The sequence below is a fragment of the Anneissia japonica genome, unplaced genomic scaffold, assembly GCF_011630105.1.
Source record: "Anneissia japonica isolate Jap-2015-1 unplaced genomic scaffold, ASM1163010v1 scaffold1587_len1432017_cov164, whole genome shotgun sequence".
In the NCBI taxonomy this organism is placed as follows: domain Eukaryota; kingdom Metazoa; phylum Echinodermata; class Crinoidea; order Comatulida; family Comatulidae; genus Anneissia; species Anneissia japonica.
In genome coordinates, this window is record NW_022713643.1 from 1,395,783 (window position 1) to 1,416,279 (window position 20,497).

A 20,497-nucleotide genomic window follows, 5' to 3' on the forward strand; every position below is an offset into this window, starting at 1 on the left:
ACCACCACCATCACCATAGGTATCACCATTACCATTATCTTTGCCATCAGTATCACCCTCACTACCATCATTATTACATTATCATCTTATCACTATCCCTGCCATCATAAATATAAAATTACCTTCATCAGATGGTGATTTTCCCATTACACTAGTGATACTATATACGCTTGACTGAATTACTATCTACTTGAGAAAGATGGCTATAATACTTCATTAGTACTAAATCAAATACATTATTACAGCAAAATGATAAGCCTCTCAATACATTATGCAAGTAAATTATACACAATGTATTTGCCAACTGATCATAAAATCAGTTGAGAAAAATAACAACGTTAATAGAATATTATTAATGTTTTGTTTTACTGATAAGAAAACTGATTTCCAATGAGAAATACTTATTATATCTTATCAAAAATCAGCATATATAAATATGACATAAAAGATAGTGTATTTTATTGTATTTTTATATCATTATCATTATATTTTTTTTTTATTGTATTATCTCAAATTTGCATAATGTGTTTAAAAGTATTATTAGTCAAACTTCATTATATTTTTAATAAACAGCACTCTCTCACTTCACTACATACACTAATATTCAATGACGATATATTAGTCTTTGATATCATTTAGAACTTATTTTAAGGTTCTTTAATTCTGATATGGTCCCTGATTTAAGCCTGCATACCCTAGAGAAGCAAAACTAAAACTAAGATTGTACATGTTAAACTCAATTCAAATCATACAAAATTCATATCTTTTAAGTTGATTTTTGTCCTCCTTTTCTTCCTCGAATTTGCTGCCACCTTCATACAGTGGAATTTTAAACTAATATATGGCTCTAGTTGGCTCATTTTAGTGTTTGCTGACTATTTATCTTGTTCTCATCCTGTAGTTATATTCTCTAAGCTATTTATATTCTTATCATCCTGTTATTTATTACCATTTCTTTTTCCTTTTTTTTTGTGATGGTTTACCCTCTCATAATTACCACTCTGCACATGACCATGTCAAAGATCAAGTCATGCAATACAAAGGACTTTGTACAACCATATGTTAATGAAATTCTAACTATAAAATAATTATGGCCTATCACTTGTATGTTTATGCCATGTGTAATAAACTACCATGTTTATAGTGATGAAGAACCTGACATAACAAAGATTGAATGTGATCATATAGCTAACCTTTGGTTAACTATACCATTACTACTGCAGGGACAGATTTAAAAGGGGAGGGGGGTTGGGCTGGTCCCCTCCCCCGCCCCCATTTTGGAAAGTCAAAAAAGAAAGTAAAAAAGAAAAAAGAAAAAAATTAGCGCCCAAAAGGCATTGAGGTTATTTTCGGGCGTCTAGAACACAGAAATTTCGCGGGGCATGCCCCGGAACCCCCAGGATATTGTTATCTCGATCGGCTCACTCCCCCCACCCCTTTTGGACATCTCTGGATCCGCCCCTGTACTATAGTAGTATATTCAATACAAAATGTTATAAATCACTCACCATTTCCTAAATAATATTATTACTGTGTGGCTACTGATTGACTAAAATTATTGGCTGATCAAAAGAAATTGAAGAGTATTGTTATGTTCATCTTTATCATCGTTGTATACCATTATCACACATCATTATCATTATCACTATTATCACTATCATCATCACTATCATCAATATTACAATTACTAATACCAATATAATTATCATAATTTGGATGATGTATTTGTTAGCATTAGCAATTAAGCAATTCATTAACCTAATTATTATACAGTATAACATTATTATTATTACTAAATATAAATACTGTAAAGAGAGAAAAAAATACATTAGTGATTAACTTTAGGAATATAATTGCATAACTGTTTGAATAAAAGAGCACACATTTTAACAATTTATTAAGCCCATCACAGTAATATTTTGTTTTGCTGATAATGCCCGCGATGATTGCGTGGAGTCGCATGCACCAGACTAATCCAACCGCAGCGATGCAAAATGAAAATATAATCTCCACTGATCTCTGCTGATAAATCAAAGATTTCCCTACCTATCTATGCTAAGCAGAAAAACACCACTTAAGTTGTTGTGAAATGCTTAAAAATATCAACGTGCTAAAAGCCTCGTTCAAGTTACAGCAGCATTAATATTTAATATCATTTCTATTTATGTTCCTGTAGTAAATTTTAATGCGTGGGTCACTAAACGCAAATGTATTTTAAAGATATCTCAATCTGTATTGAGCTGGAAAAACTTTTCACTCAACCTATTTCATCCTTTAAATTTCATTCCCATTCTTTTCCATATCTATTCCAACACTCATATCCTCTTTTCATTTCTTTTCTCCTTTTCATTAATTGCTCATCCCTCATCTTTTACATTATAATACTCTTATTCACTATCTTTCAACATAAATTATTTTCTTTTGCTAATTAAAAAGAACATTCTGTAAATATGTGAAAACTTTCTTTTTTTAATTACTATTCTCTAAACCTATTTCATCCTTTCACTTTCATTCCCATTCTTTTCCATATCTATTACAACACCCATATTCTCTTTTCCTTTCTTTTCTCCTTCCCTTATCTTTTACGCACCTTTGTACCCTTTAATTTTTTTCGGGTTCCTCACAAAATATAATGATGTCTTAACAACTCATATTGCAATTCAGTTATTACTGCCAATTATTTTATGTACATTTATATTTGTTGAATAAAAGACTGAATAAAAGATACCTAAAAATATAGGGGCCTAGTGCCGACAAATGCTCAGTCAAATTCTGCAGGCAGACAATTAAGATGAAGTAGAATGGTTAGCTTTGTGGCTTTGCTCCTTACCTTTTCTAGATTCTGTAATGTACTTTGTCTTTCTTTTAACTTCTGGATACTCAAGACTATCTTATGTCTCGCACCTTTAGTAACATTCTGTTATAAAAAAATTAAAAATAAATAAAATTGACAATTAGTAGATACTTCTTAAGGGTTTGAATGGAAATTATAATAATATTGAGGTTAAAAAAAAAACCTGACAAAAGTTCAATATTCAGATTGGTGTTTGATTTGTATAAATGTACGTTATTAGCTTTCAAATCGAAAATCAGAATAAAAATTAATTGATGCACCTTTCAACATTCAAAAAGTTTGAATAAACTGGAAAGCTTTATCCAGAATATCAAATAATAAACTATTATATGCCCATATATAGTCATAATGTGCCCATATTTTATTTTATTTTATTTTTATTATGTATTTAGGCACACAATACATGTGCCAAGGATTGTCAATAGTGAATATGACACTGTCCTACTTGTAGGTGACAATCCCTTACATAAGACAAACATACACACACGATGCTTTACACAAACTAAATCTCAATATTATGAGATTTAGGGAGTGGAGTTGTTTTGGTCGTGAGAAAAAATCCTGCAACACTGACAGGAATTGAACCCAGGACCCTAGGATTGGAAGGCAAGCATCTTAACCACCAAGCTATTCAACTCAATTCAATATATGGCATAGTATGATGTCATCATGACCATATTAAGGCAGGTCACATTTGATAGCCTGGACAGGGCTTTAGACACACACCGCATACACTCACGTATAAAACAAGGCTTAAAATACCAAATTACGATAAGAAAAACAAGGGGTCGTCTTATACGCCCAACATACAAATATCTGATTTTTGAAATAATGTTTGTCTTATGTGTAGATCGTCCGCAACATGCGAATGTACTACTGCAATGAACCTAATAAATGTTAGTATGAACACAGATCCTGTATATGATCTGTGGTATGAATGAACACTATTTTAAATACTGGGAAGTAAGTTTTTGATTAACAATTAAAAGACCATAAAATGGTGTCATTTTGGAGACTAGCCCTACATTTTGATTCCCTTTTTAGCCAGCTAGATGCAGTATCAAGACCATAAAGACCAGCAAAAAAGTATGAATTCCGACGGCATGACGCCCAACATGCGAATATTGTCCAAAAACGTTCGCAAACTCGGGGGTCGTCTTATACGCAGGTCGCCTTATCTATATATAATACCTTTCCTTATAAGACTCAAGAGTAAAAATATGCCAATAATCAATTCAGGAGATTTTATCTGTATTTTAGAAGTAAATAAAATTTCATATTTAAAACAGCTATTCAAATTTTAGAACTGATGGTATCTTTAGTAAACGTACTTTAGACTTCCGGTACTCTGTGTTAGGATATTGTTCTGGGAAAAGCCATTGTTTTATTACGTCAACATTTCCAGAGTGTGATGTGTAATGCAGTAGGAATATGCGAATAAAATTACGATAATAATAGATTGCGACTGCAAAGCACTTATAGGCATAGGCTATGATGATAATAGTGAATACTTACATTGACGATAATAGCATTAATTTAATAATGATAACAGGGGATAATATTTACTACAGGACATTTATAATGATAATACTGACAATGCAAATATTTAATATTTACTATAATACGTGGTAATGAGAAAACTTGACTCTGATTGATGATGTCTCAATATTTTTTTTAACTGAAAAAAAATTACATTAACAATGTAGATCCAATAAACCTTACAGAAATTCATACACTATTACACACAGTGTGATGGCATGTATATCTTCAAAATAACGGCTGCCATATATTAGCTCACTGACTTTTAACTAAAAGCTATCTCACAAATATAAAATTTTTAGAAATTCTGTAATCTAGTTATAAATGTAATTGTAGATAACTAATGGACAGTACAGGCATTTATAAAGCAAATGTTATACAGTAGGAACTAATTAATTTTCAAAATAAATGCAGTCTAATGTTCACAAGTATTTGCAATTAAAAAGTATAGTAATGCAAAGGCAACATCAGATAGGCAAATTACCACCTGCCTTATAAAACAATGAACTTAATGTAATCACCCACAAGGAATATAAAAAAAAAAATAATAATAAAATAAAGCAGATATAAACATTGATTAACCTGATTGAAATACAGTAACAATTAACAATGAAAGACAATCATATTCGACCAAGATTTATTTTTCAAATATCTGTATATAAAGAAACTAAATCATTTTCTTAGTTTTCATGTTCCTTTTCGAACTGTTAGAAGTCCGCATTTTATGTTCCTGTCAACAGGGTTAATATTTCCAAAAAGGGGATTCAAACTCATTTCATCCAAAGTTTGAACACTGACATTTTTTTTCAACAGTAATTTAGCTTTTAAAAATTAATGTATAAATTGTTTTGAAAAATAACTGTCCATCATAGATTTTATAATTTTTTTTTTTTTTTAATTACCTGGTGCATTTTAACAATATATTATATGTCATCTTGTAACTAACTATATTTTTTGTAACTCTATTTTTACAAATATTTATAGAGTATATTTTTGTTTCAATTCTTTAATTGGCAACTTCCATTGCTGTTGAATTTTGAGCGAATAAAATAAAAAATAATAGGGAATGAAATAAAAAATAATAAACAACCTTGAAAGAGTATGTAAAATAAAAAAAAAAACTGTAGCATAGTAAAGGTTAATGACATACAGTCTGTTGCAAGCTAATAATTTCTAAAATTAATGAATCAATATTTGAAATGCATACTTTGTACGGCAAGTTATTCTTCAAATTGGAAATATTTTCCTCATCAATCAATGGAAGTATCAATAGACATAAAAATAATACAATTTTACTTATGCAAGTCTAGACTAATATAGATTAGAATTTTTTGTAGTAAACAGTCTACATCATTAGCATTAAAATAATGTTTTTCAAAAGCAAAACACAAATAAAAATCATTTTATAGAAACCAAAAAAATAATTTGTAAAATAAATTTTAAAAATAATGAAATAAAATAAGTATTTAATAAATTAATTTTTTACATATATAATTGCAGAAGAGGCTCTTAAAAGTTTAAAAAAGAAATCAATATATCAACCTTGAGGTGAGGTGAACAACCATTATTTAATTTATAACATATACCATTAGAATAACATAGATAAACAATTAACACATAAATTAAACAATGCAATATAAAAACACTTCTATTAAACACTAGTCTTTTGTGGCATAAGCCAAGGATTTCATACTGCTTAATACTGACATTCCATTCATGTAATTATTCTTGTATTTATTAGCCATATTCATAGTTAAATTACTGTATTGTCCACAGGCTCTGCTATACACAAACACACAGTTATTAACTGTTTTATTTATCTAATCACAAGATATAAACTAGCATAGAAGGATTAACGCAAGTATGTGCAAGACGGCCAATCACAAAATAGAAAAACAGCCACTGATTCATGGATTATTAAGGTGCGAGCCAACAGAAATTCAATCTTAAACTGACATAAAAGGATGATGTATTTAAACGCGAGGCAAGAGTCAGCCAAATGACAAGTCTAGAAAAACTCTTTTTTTTTATAAACAGGCATACTGTAGTTTAGGTTGCTGGAAATGGACACATTATTTAACAGTGAACCAAAAATTAACCAATCACTGTACGGGAAATTCATACTTAAACAGGTATTGATTGATGAATTATTTAAGCACAAGCAAATAGATAGTTGGATCACAGAATAAGAAGCTCATTTTAAACTGGCATAAAAGGATGATTTACTATTAAGTGTGAGCCAAGAAACAACCAATCACAGAATAGGAAACTGAAACAGGCATATTCGAAAGAGGCATACAAGAATGAATAATTCAAATGTAAGCCAACAAAAATATGGTAATTATACAGGTACACTAGATCTTATCAGGTATCTATTTTGGTAGTTAATATGCTTGTCTTCTAAAAAAACAGAACATAGCATCTTATGCCAGAGTATTTTCTCAGGGCTAAGCCTCATAATGAGGCCTGGATTATATATTTATTTCCATTCAGTGGAGAGTTGCTTGCTGCAAGAGAATATCAAAAAGATGCTTTTAGTCGAAGTCTGAATAATATTTATTTCACACAAATGTAAACATACAAAGAATAAATAATATAATATAGTTATTTATCATTATCTTCATTCATTCTTGGTAGGTGATACAAACAAACCTTGAATTACAAGCTGAAAATTGTAATAATTCATTTCAAAAACAATTATTCAAAGAAGCTTAATATAAAATCAACATAACATAAAAGAAACGGGTTGCAAATTGTTTAACAAATCTATTTGAAAATTATAGTAGCTATTTTTTAATTTGCATTTGTGAGAAGAGCTATGAACAAGGCTTGAAAAACTTTCTCCTATTAGAAGCAGTTAAAATACTATGTGATATTTAATTTAAAATGAATTAAAATTAAGAAAAGTTTATGATACTTACTGTGTGTATGCATTGATGCTGCATGTTACAGGTTAATTTCTTACCTTCACCTTTAGCCTACATACTGTATGTAGTACTGTAATAATAAACAACAAATTACAACAACAAATACATTAATAACATACCATAGCTTCAAGTTGCTCCTCTGTGAGATCTAACATCTCTTGGTAGGTTAATTGTTGAAAGAGATAGGAGTATTTATGGAGTCTCAAAGTTTTTAACCAACTGGGAACATCTAAAAAAACAAAAGAAATAAAACAATATGAATGACATGATACATATTGGTTGCTTGTACAGCTCAATGACTAAAGTGAAATGTACAGTGAAGGACTGAAACCCTGACCTCGAGGTTGAGAAATCAAACCATATCCCGCTGCGCAAAATCGTTTCCATGATACATTTAAGTATCTTAATAAAAAAATATATATAAAAATTCAGAAGAAGTATCATTTTTATCTCATTAAAGTTATTATACTATAATATTCGTATCAATTTCCATGATAAAACAATTCTTGAAACAGATTAAACTAAAAGTAATTCCACAGAAAAATGAGTATGCAATATGATAGACTTTGCTGTTACTATTAATTGGATTGGACTTAGATATATTCAGTGTAAACACCAAGAATAATCCAGGAAATTCAGAAGAAACCTCCAGTGGGTCCTTCTAGTGGTGATTAGGCAGTACACCGGGAGACAAACCCTACTCCTTTTCAGAAAATGTACCTATGCTGTTTAACATGCACAGGTCACATTACACCCAAGACCAAAAGCTTAAACATCAAATAAGGTGGTGCGCTAAAAATATTTGTGCCTCCGACCATAAAAACTGTCTTAATAACATGCCTCCAGCACCAAATGTTATCTATACCTATATAGTCCAACAGTTTTTTTTTTCTCCCCTTGAAAATGCCTCCGGGACATTCATGATGCCTCCGACAGCCGGTCGCGTACTTTTAACAGCCCAGCTATACAAACTTGCATTTTAGCCCTCCAACTAAAACATGAAAGACAGCAGCAATGGGAATTGGACCGGGAACCAACAGATCTCTACGATTTAGCTTCCATACAGCGGATACCACCATTTAGCCAATTGAGCTGAGCTGCTCGCTCTCAAAATAATCATCATTTTCCAATTGATACTGTCCAAACTACAGCACTGACATTTACACTCCACTAGTAAGCAATAACTGTTATCATAACATTTGATTTACAAAGATGATTAAATGCATAAATTGAAGCAAATCTTATCATAAAAATTAATTGGAAGTTAGGGACGTAATAAGAGAGAACGAATTAAGATTTGACATTAAATAAGAAAAACACTGAAATTTAACTGTATAACCAATTTATGGCAAATGTCAAAGTAAATTTTTTATTTAAAACAAAATTAAATCAGTATATTTAAAGGTTGAAACTCACCATAAACAAGGATCGGAAAAAATATTTTTTGTGTTCAATTAAAAAATAACTAATCAACATGTACAAATGCACTATGTAAACTCATGAATAGTTAATTAAGAAATGTTAATCAACAAGAACTTGTCATTTTTTAATACAGAATACTATCCTACATCCCAAAAAGTCTTCTTTTACTGTATTTTGATGTGTTGTTCCAAACATTGAGATATAGAACGTTATAGCATTCTAAATGTTCATGCATTTTACAAAAATACAAACCATTCACATTTTAAATTAAAAAAAAAAAAAATGAGCAAAGGAACTAATTTTTGTACAGTTGTTTACATCAAAAATTTCTCTTGGTAAACATCCTGGACCATGTGGTTTGAAGGTAAACATCGTGGACCATGTGGTTTGAAGGTAAGCATCGTGGACCATGTGGTTTGAAGGTAAGCATCGTGGACCATGTGGTTTGAAGGTAAGCATCGTGGACCATGTGGTTTGAAGGTAAGCATCGTGGACCATGTGGCTTGAAGGTAAGCATCGTGGACCATGTGGCTTGAAGCTAAGCATCGTGGACCATGTGGCTTGAAGGTAAGCATCGTGGACCATGTGGTTTGAAGGTAAGCATCGTGGACCATGTGGTTTGAAGGTAAGCATTCGGCTTCATTGCAATTTATTCTACAGCGGGAAGACTCGACCAGAAAGGTCATTCAACTTTTAAAAATTTTAAGAAAGATATTTCATAAATACCAACAACGGATTACAAGATTAAGAACCTCAAAAGAACTTAACAAAATATATGCTGTAAGGAAATGAATTTCTAGAAATTTCAGCTAAAATATCTGCATCTTCTATATATGACGAGTCGGAACAGGAACACATACTTGGCACTATCACAATAATCTTATTAAGGTCACACTTCTTCTCGACCAATTATGTTATTTCTTAACAAAATCTTTCTTGGAACATTATCAATTTGTGAATTTTCTCTATAAAAATTATAACCTTCAATTAAAACCTTACAACAAAAAACAAAAAATTTTGAATTTTGGCCAACAATTTAGGATGACCGTGATAAGAATCGGAAGTTGGTAAAATTTTGAGCTTTGGAATGAAGCCATCTTGCAACACACTACAGGAAAATTGTTCTGCAGAAATAATGTTCCGTCAATATTAAATGTTCAGCATCAAAACCGAGTTACTTCTTTTAAAGTCCCAAATTTCAGAAGTAGAGAACACCAAGATTAAAAACTTAGACAGGTGTACAAAGTTTTAGCTTAGGATTTATAATAAATGTAAAAGGAGGGCGAAGACAGAAACAAGAGACAGAAGGATGACAGAAACAAAAGGTCCTTCATAGTTATCATACTATTTTGATTACTATAATAATTAATGATAAAAAAGAACATAAGGGCCAGTAGAGAAGAGGGGGAAATTGAATTTAAATAAATTAGTTTTAAGGAGGAAGTATAGTTACATGTTCTGGCTTTTCTAAATCGTTTTTACGTCATTTTAATGATGATACATCCAACGAAGCTGATAATTTGGGACTCTGAAAGCTACCAATAGCCAATTCTCATGAGATGTGAGAACTTATTTCTTTAGTTGTGTAAAATGTTTTGCAAGGATCGAACCTTTCCCTTGGAATTTGGAAGATGAGTACCTTAACCAAGCAAAACACTTTCCCTAAATTATCTACCAATAAGATTTTCTATTTACAAAAAAGTTAACTAAAGGGTAGAATTTTTTTTTTTTTAACTCGTGAAACTGATAATTTGCATCACGTGAATTGAATGGGGGTTTTTTTAAATTAGTTTCGTGAAGGAAGTGAACTATATTGACGATTGTAACAAATTAATAAGAAACTAATTATTTTAACCGGACTTCCGCAAATAACGGTAAGCTTCAGAACTAACCTTTATGTCATAATTATTATTAGTTAATATAATAATGCTGCTTTTGTTTTCCAAAGTGAAACAGTACTTTCAATTTCTATGGAAAAAAATTATCACGCAATGCAGAGTTATGTAGAGCTGTAACCTAGTGGTTAAGAAGCTCTATAAGTTAACATTCTATATGTCAGGATGTTTCATCATAATTAAAGCAACTTAGACCCTTGAAGTCTTTTGAGATTAAAGCCTTGTTCACACTATCAAATTTCACGTGACAAGTAATGGGACGTGTCCATATTTTGGCGTAATATGACATCATTAAGCCCATATATGGGCACGACACAAATGTGTCACACCAAATGTGATTCTGGACAGCATGTCCACACTATTGAATTTGATGTGACAAAAATGTGATATGTCCATATTTGGATGTAATAATATGAAATTATCATGCCCATATATGGGCATATTACACAAATTTGTCAAATAATATGTAATAATGTGAGCAAGGCTTTAGCGCAGAACATTATAAACTTATATCTTGCAATTGACAAATGTATGCTATTGGATGCAAGACATTTTTTAACTACTGTAGATATAGCACATATTTGGGTCTATTATGCAACACACATATCTTCTAAAATATAACTCGGACTAAATTTATCAATATCGATTTCCATAAGACGACAAACACAATAAACAATGAAGATTCCCTAGCAAAACACTTTCTTCATTTGGCAAATGAAATTCTGGTTCACTTTGGATTCAAAGTAAATTTGATTCTTGGTCACATAATCTTGTTCTGCAATTATTCAGTTGTAATACAATTTATTTTTCTTTAGTGAGTGAATGAATTTTGTTTCTTTTTCTTTATAGGATTCCATGCAAATAAATTTAATATGCTATATACTGTAATACACTGTTTCTTGAATGATCGAAGCCACTAAAAATAATGGTATTGTGTAAATATATACTGGTAGCTAAAAATCATGGTTCCTGACATTCTAGAAGGTACCAACATGATTTTTTAGGCTGCTTGTTACCAAGGAACCTAGAGTATTCATCTAGGTGCCAACTTTACTGTGTTTCTCTAGCTGTCAGTTCCTCCAAGAGACAACATGGTGGTGCTTGTTTGGGTGTCGCCAAGAATCAATAAAGCCTTGTTGTTTTTGGTGTATGTAGGATCCCTTTCCTCTGGGTGTCACTGTCATCGGGATTATGTTTTACCAGGTGTTGTGTTGATCCTCTGGTTGTCACCATGAGACACCTTGGTCTCATTCCTTTACCTCTTAAAAGGACCCTGGTCCACTTGCAGTCACCAAGATCTTGTTCTTGTGGTTGTCAGCATGATCTTGTTCCTATAGCTCCCTCTAGGGTCTTCTTCAGCCAATATTTACCAGAACATTGACCTCCTCTATTAGGTTATCTCCTTCACTATGCTGTCGCCAAAGTATCTATAATCTAAATTAATTCTCTTCATTAATATTCCGTAGGTTGGTTTGTTTGTTTTGATGTATACTCACCTTTCATACCACTCCCTTCCTCGCGGAAACTACTCTTTTGCGACGGTTGTGAACTGGTCTCTTCATTTTGTGCTTCCGTGCTACTACCAGACGATGCTGTACTACTTTGAGGAGACAACGGAGCATGCTCATTACATTGTGATGGCAAATGCAACGATCTACTACCTCGTGTTTCAAGATCTTCGTGAGAATACCAGTCTTGTGTTGATAATGACGATTGCACCATTGATTCGGGAGGGGTTAGAGAATTCCGATTATTTTTTTGAGGAAGGTTGAGAGTTGTCGTACATCCAGCTGAATTGAAAAAAAAAAGTAAAAAAGAAGTAAATATTATAATGCACACTATCATAAAATTTAAAAAAATATTGTCCCCTGAAACTGGAGCTTCAAAAGAAATGTATTCAAAAATTTTGATCGTGATAATGGTAAAAATCATCTGTTAGATAACATAAGGTATGATTGAATGGTCTAACATGTGAAAATTTAATTTAGTAAATTTTAGTAGATGTGTAGCTGAGTTTTGAAATACTTGCAGTCTGTTGATGGATTTTAGGAAATGGATACAAAAGAGTTGAAATAATCAAGACAGTAGAAGATGAATGGGTAGAGGATCAATGTCCTAATTCTTTTGGATAGAAATATCCTAATTAGTGCTTTGATGCAAAGACGAAAGTTTACTAGATCCAAGGGGCAATGCACTTCCAGTACAAGCACTTTAACACAGTCTTTGTATTGTTAAAGATGCTATATACAGTACACACCTAACATTATTATTATGGGTAATAAAATACAACCTCTGCTGATGAGCAGCTTGTCAATGTTATATCAATAAATCTACGTCGTTGAATTATGTTGCGTCCTAAAAATATATTGCCGGTCTTGAACCACTACACATTAAGATTGCTTTTAAAAAGACTCAAGATTCAAGATTATTTTATAGTCCAAAAAACGGAAATTTTGTTGAGTGTACCATTTCAATATATTACAGATACAAAATAAAAATATTGAAAATATAACAAGAATAACAGAAAGTAACCAATATAAATATGGAAAAAGAATGGCCTATGTAAAGTGTAAGTTATTGGGTTTCAATGGAATATTATAATAAGAAAACATTTTCTTGCTTCTTAGTCAAAGCCTTTTTTAATACCTTGTTTATAATAGCAAAGTTATGGAGTGTTTTAAAAATCGTTAGAGGGTGGCGGAAGACAAGTAAAAATAACATTTTAGCAAAATGATTTTGCCAAAAGCATCTACCGTAGGCAGAGGAGAAAATAAAAATAAATATGTGCGTAGTAATGAGATCGATAAATGCTTTGTATACAATTAAGCCATATATATCTTACTTTTGAAAATTTCAGGAAAGCGGAGGGTGTAATAAAAATGAATTTCAATAAACATTTTTCTAAATTTTCCATTTTCCATGGCAGGGGTACACTAACTGGCCGAAATCTTTATTATTGACGGTCGGACAGTTCACTAAAGCAGTTACAAAATCATTTTCGCCTTTGATTTGATAATTACTGTAAACTGGCTGGTATTGAGTTCGAGGATTTTTGTTTAAAATCTATAGATCAGCGAAAATTTGACTGTTTCAATCCATGTCTCCTTGTAAGGTGACAACAGATTTGATCCTTCTAACAAAGCAATTACTGTTTTAATGAAGTTTTTTAGACTTTTTCCAGTTTACGCATCTTGTGTCATTAAGATACAAGTTATTTGCTTCAAATGGCAATATACTTAATAATAACACAGAAATCTATACCGCACATTTTGCCAAGGGATACAAGGCCCAAACAAAATAAATTTTAAAAATTGACAACAATTGGTGATCAACAATGACACCTGATGAAACAAACATTCTACTTAAATTGAATACCGGGAAAGGTAATATTATGCATCTAAAGGAAACTTTTTTCCCAATTCTTATTCAGACTTGAAAGCTACATATATATATACAAGTAAGCAAATCCAAAATTCAATATTTTAATCATTCTTTTTTTAGGTGGTACAAACAGGTTAAAGGTGGTGCCTGTATATAGACAGAAAACATTATATAGTATGCAATAAAATATGACCTATATGATATTCCGATTCATGATGGTTGAATTGTGGCATGCTTAAAAAGCAGTTTATGACTATAAACAAGATGCCGAAACCTGATATGGGATTACAGTAGGGTGCAATTTATTATATTGCTTAAAAAAAAGTTGGGTCATTTGTGCAGAAGAAGCGGGTGTTTGAAGTGTTGCACCTACAGTTATCTTTCTTCGAAGAGGAGCATAAGTAGGTACCTAGTAGGCTTGAACACCAATGTTCAAATATTAAGGATTTTTCTCTCAGTGTGCTAAAGTTGTGTTCCATACAGTAGGTATTTGAGTTAATGACCGCGATAATATTAACCGCATAGGACTTGCCATGATGTAGAATACTATAACACTAGTATATTATCCATTATTCCACAGCCATGATGTAGAATACTATAACACTAGTATATTATTACCATTATTCCATAGCCATGATGTAGAATGCTATATAACACTAGTATATTACTACCATTATTCCATAGCATAATCATCAATGCCTCATTTGCTATTATGAAAATGAGAGGAAAACACAAATATGAAAATGCAAGGAAGAAACAATGTTTAAATTTAGTAAGCATCTAACAAAAGAAAATGAATCAACTATCAAAACATAAACAACCAATCAAAGACTGAAGAAAAAAACCAATGAACAAATGGAACTTATTAATTATTTACATGACCATCTGGTTTGAAAAATATGTGAATAAGAGTGGAAAATGTGTGTCATCAGTCGGAATATGGGATGAAGTTAAATCATGTGGAAAATGAATGCATTTATCACTGTGAATACATGTATGTCAATGAACGGAGGAATGAGGCTTGCAGATTAAAAACATTCTTATATACGCACCTGTCAGAATACATGAAGTCGAGGGCCCACTAGCATGACTATTGACTGCGGGGGGTGCAGACACGGTATATGTAAGTGGGGGGTGGGACAGGTGGCTTCCAGCACTGCTACTATAATTGTTCAATGTTCCTGATGGAGTCTCGCCAATCCCGGAGTCTCTCCATCCATTGATTTTACTCCCAGGTACATAGTTAGGTTCGGTGTAATGACCATTTGTGGTATGGGTACGAGTGTATGGGGATGATGACGGTGACCCCTCCGGGGACACTCTGGGAGGGTAAACACCATGGCCATTTGCATGCTCATCTAGTCGCCCCAACCAGTACGTTAACGATCCTCGCTCGTCGTTTGTCAAAGCTGGGTGAATGAGCAAATATGATAGCAATTGACGACATTCGTCCAAATGGATACTACCCTCAAGGGAGTGTGCTAGAATTTTTGGGATAATGCTCAAGTATTGTTTCTTGGCGTCGACACTTCCAGGCTGGAGCAATGGAAGATGTGATAGCAACTGTTCAATAGCAGTCTCCTTGCTTTTACTCAGTAAACTTGCAACAAAACCTGAAAAAAAAGAAGAAATAGTTTGATAAGTTGGGTCCTCTTCAGTTCTCTCCTCCCAACCCTCAGTGCATTTACAATAAACGATACACTTTTAAAGCTGAAGTTTTCTATGATGTGGTGATTTGCCCATATAAATATGTAACGACATCCTCATGTCCATATATGGGTTGAATCACAGATATTTGTCACACTAAAAATTGGAAGTGGAATAGAGCATGATTTTAAAGTTCATATCTTGATTTATAAAACTTTTAGCTTGATAGTAATTGTACAAATTAGGCCTATTAAATGAAAGTACAAAAAAAAAAAAAAAAGAAATCAATCTGCTTACTCCAATAACATGCCCTTATAAAATCACTATAAGTATTTGCTGTCTTTTGCTGTCTTTTTAATCTACACATAATCAACCAAATAGGATGTTATTACCTTATTGACTTTGTACAATATCTGTCTTTACTGACTCAAATTCAAGGAAGTAGGGAGACAGGGTTATTAACTATCACACACTGCTGCAACCTGAAGGACGACTAGTGCGTCAATTTCAAGATGTAATTAATTTCATTATATCAAAATGCGGACTTGATTTGAGAATAATCCGACAAAAAAAATGCCACAGGCACTCACAACATCTGTACTATTTTATGCTTAAAGATGGTCATCCTGTAATAGGTTTCCTATCTAGTCATTCGAATGAATAAAAACATCCTAGATCAATTACACAGCAGGAACATGTTACAGCAAACCTGTCCTAAGTCCTATCCATTCCCAATTTCTTCCACCTTAGGACTGTCAACTAGAGTGTACTCTGTTCACTTTGTAAACAGTTTTTTTTTTTTGCCTTTTTATCAACTGACAAGTAATTAAGAGAACTACGGAATTTATGATGATCAAAATCTCACTATGAGGACAGGAGGGGAGGAATGGGGATTTTTAGAAATTTAATACAGAATCCAAAGACATGCATCTTAACCACCAGCTGATGGTCTAGATATGAGACTTAGAATTAGATAGGATGAAGATATTACTTTCTCTCTTTCACACTAAGGTGTCTCTTTCCTGGACCACTTCACTTTACCCACTCACACCTTCCAAAAAAGAGGAGCTTATCTAATCATCTATAAATGTGATAGCCACTGTGTATATGCTAAACCAGGACATTCTTTCTTATCTGGTACATGCTCCTCTCCTTGTGTCTTTGAAGTACTGAAATACACGCTACATTGACAGAGTACATCATCTACACACTACATTGATAGAGTACATCATCTACACGCTACATTGACAGAGTACATCATATACACGCTACATTGATGGAGTACATCATATACATGTTACATTGATAGAGGACATCATATACACGCTACATTGATAGAGTACATCATATACACGCTACATTGATAGAGTACATCATATACATGCTACATTGATAGAGTACATCATATACACGCTACATTGATAGAGTACATCATATACACGCTACATTGATAGAGTACATCATATACACGCTACATTGATAGAGTACATCATATACATGCTACATTGATAGAGTACATCATATACACGCTACACTGATAGAGTACATCATATACACGCTACATTGATAAGAGTACATCATTTGCACGCTACATTAATAGAGTACATCATCTTTGGATGAGACGTTTAAGCTGTAGATTCTGTGCATAATAGGAAGCGAATTGCGACGACTTAGAACATACCAACAGTAGCTGCCTATTTCTATCAAAATATCCTAGTGAATATCTACATTATACTGTATCTATTTCATAATTTTTCCATCCATTTAATTGAAGATAATTTTCCATCCATTATTCAATGCTTACATTTCCTGGCTGCTCTCCAGCTATATATTCAATTGTCTCATTATTAATTTGGTGTTTTAAATATTTATCCTGAAATAACGTAGTATATTTTTCTTCAAATATCCTAGTGAATATCTACATTATACTGTATCTATTTCATCATTTTTCCATTCATTTGAGGCATGTCGTGGTGAAATGGTTAAGTTGTCGCACAGGCCAGTATTGAGTAAATGAGCTATCAAATATGGAAGCTAAAAAAATTGCCTAAAAATCCAAATTTGTTTTTCATTATAGATCAAAAGTTTAATGTCTTATTAATCATGTACCAAAGTATTAGTTCTGGAAGTGGTCAACAAATTGTTTATTTAATGTTATTTTGATAGTTCATTCTATTAAACAATCTATACACAAATAACTTTGAAAGGCAATCACTCAAAATCATGTTTATCTTGATTCTAAGAGTACTGTACTTTCCAATAACTTAGGCTTCAAATGTCCCATTTCAATAAATGACCCCTCATTTTAAAGATCACATACTCGGGTATATGAAAATACCAACAACATGAATTTCAATTTTTGCTACAACTTAGCCATTTTGCCACAACATGCCTCATTTAATTGAGATAATTTTCCATCAATTATTCAATGCTTACATTTCCTAGCTGCTCTCCAGCCATTTATTCAATTGTCTCATTATTAATCTGATGTTTTAAATATTTATCCTGAAATAACATAGAATATTTTTCTTTGAAATAATTTAAAGTTATTTTTCATGATCAATGTCTAAGTCTTTTGTAACATACCAAAACTGTAGTAATGAGTTTTTAGTACTAAATTACATAAAATGTTTTCCATAATGCAGTCTAAAATTTTATTGCTTTATGTACATAATATCAACAATTTGATTTGAGACGACGATGAGACGTAATAAGTAATGTCACCACATACTGCCATCTGAGCATGCGAAGGCTTTCAGTTCATATTTTCCTTCAAATTCTAGGACAGGTTTGGGCTGAATCCATGTTTGTTGTGTAAACAAGCATTTTTTTTTTTATTTGTCCTAGGGAATTATTTTCATCACCAAATTAAAAGCTTCCTATTTTGGAATATTTTAACCTTGGGGAAAGAAATACTAAAACCACAGGATATGAATTTCTAGCTGGAACATAAATAAATAAATAAAATAAAGTATCATTATAAGAATGGATGATTCCATTTATTTTTAGGTGTAACTATATTAGCTTGTGTAAACATTTCATAAGTACAGTAGTCTATTTATAATGAAATGTTTCAATTAAACTATTTTGTATCTATTGAGCTTTAGGTAGGCCTACTATAAAAATATTTACTAATAATGACAATGCACAAAATAAAATATTTAATATAATTTCATTTCATTTCATTTCTTTAGGCACGAGTGCCAAGGATATGCCAATAATAAGTTAACTTAATCACTGTCCTACGTGGTATATCCAATTAACAACAGGGGATTTAAGGGACCAGTATACCGGGGTAACCCCCTACTCTTCTCGAAGGATGTACTGGGTTCTTTAAAGTGCAAATGGGACAAATGCGTACACTGGGCCTACGGTTTAAAGTCCTTATCCGAGATGACTTGTTCCACCACCGGAACCATTTGCGAGTGAGCTGTTTGACCCAGCGCCGATATTAGAGCTGAAGGTTGCGGTGCCCCTGACTTAACCGCTCGGCCAATGAACTCGCCAAATTTAACATTATTTATTATTATTTAATATCTAATATTTATTAATAATATCTAATATTTAATAATAATTTTGTTTGTTATACTCTGTATCAGTAAAGTTTGTAATCTTTTCCAAAGTGCTATTCTATGTTTTAATGTAATTTTTTAAGGCTTATTTCATGCAAGATGGTATATTTCTAAAAGTGACAAGTTATACAAAGTAAAAAAAGAATAAAATATAGGATGTGCAACATTGTACTGGCAAGAACTGGGATAGTATGATATAAAAATAAGATACTCATGTACTGTACCTACTCAGTCTATGATCGCCAGATGCTTTCTAAGAAAACAGCTTTACAGTAGGATACTGTACGCCTACAGTAACTATCAATATTGAGCTAACAATATACATAAAGTTCAAAATTTGAATTGATTTTACTTTGCACAAATTTAGATCACAATTTGACTTATTAGAAAATATTTTCCCTGAAAAAAACAAAAACAAGATGGATTCTGTAGTTGCAATGCAGATTCTTACACTTATTGACAGACAATTCTAGTTAAAAAAAAAAAATCCAGTAACAAAAATGTTTTCATGCGAGTCTCATTTTAAATTTAATATTTAACATCTTTAAATCAAAAATGAGGAATTCAGTGTTTTAATAAAATCTCTAATTTTTAATGAGGTATAGTATTAGTATCTACTGTACAAAGTCTGTTTGATTCTGGTACTGTTTAGCATTAAGCATTTTAACAACCACTGGACTCATTAACAATAATATAAACAACACCAATTTGCAGACACATTTGCTAATGTAATCTAGTGACCGTATCATAACGTAATAACATAAACGTGAAAGGACTCTCCAATTACTGTACATGCGATCATCAGCAAGGTTGGTGATACTAAACATTAATATAATACGTATTTAATATACTGTATATAATAAGTATTTACAAATAGATGCATATTTTTTCCTATTTTGTTATGTTAGCGCAATATTATCACTATGCTATTTCACTATCTTGTATGTAGAAAAATATCCTTTGTGATTTATGTACAATGTCTCTCTGCTAAGTAAAGTATTACCATTCTATTTTGGATGAGAAATATAAATTAGATGAAACCAGTTACATGAGCAATAACGAATGCACTACTGTATGATAGCGAAACAGAGCATGATTACATTTTCAAACCGATACACGGATGAATGCTGTTTTAAATTTACTGACTAAAGCAATGCATTATCTTCGTATATCCTGCCATGCTGTTTCATGTAGCTCATATGCTGTTTCATGTAGCTCATATTCTGTTTCGAGTTACCAAGTGGTGTGATGGTCGTCCCC

The 20,497-nt window shown here is 32.0% G+C and overlaps 1 protein-coding gene across 4 annotated transcripts in view; it reads right to left on the minus strand.

Moving 5' to 3' along the window:
• LOC117108651 (protein Smaug homolog 1-like) overlaps positions 1-20,497 on the minus strand; it is a 49,441-nt gene that overhangs the window by 15,264 nt on the left and 13,680 nt on the right. For all 4 annotated transcript variants that reach the window (XM_033250743.1, XM_033250745.1, XM_033250744.1 and 1 more), the window contains 4 exons: positions 15,071-15,631; positions 12,134-12,427; positions 7,440-7,549; positions 2,831-2,917 (listed from right to left, as the gene is read on the minus strand). In XM_033250743.1, coding sequence (XP_033106634.1) covers positions 2,831-2,917; positions 7,440-7,549; positions 12,134-12,427; positions 15,071-15,631 — 1,052 coding nt within the window. The remainder of the gene's footprint in view (positions 1-2,830; positions 2,918-7,439; positions 7,550-12,133; positions 12,428-15,070; positions 15,632-20,497) is intronic.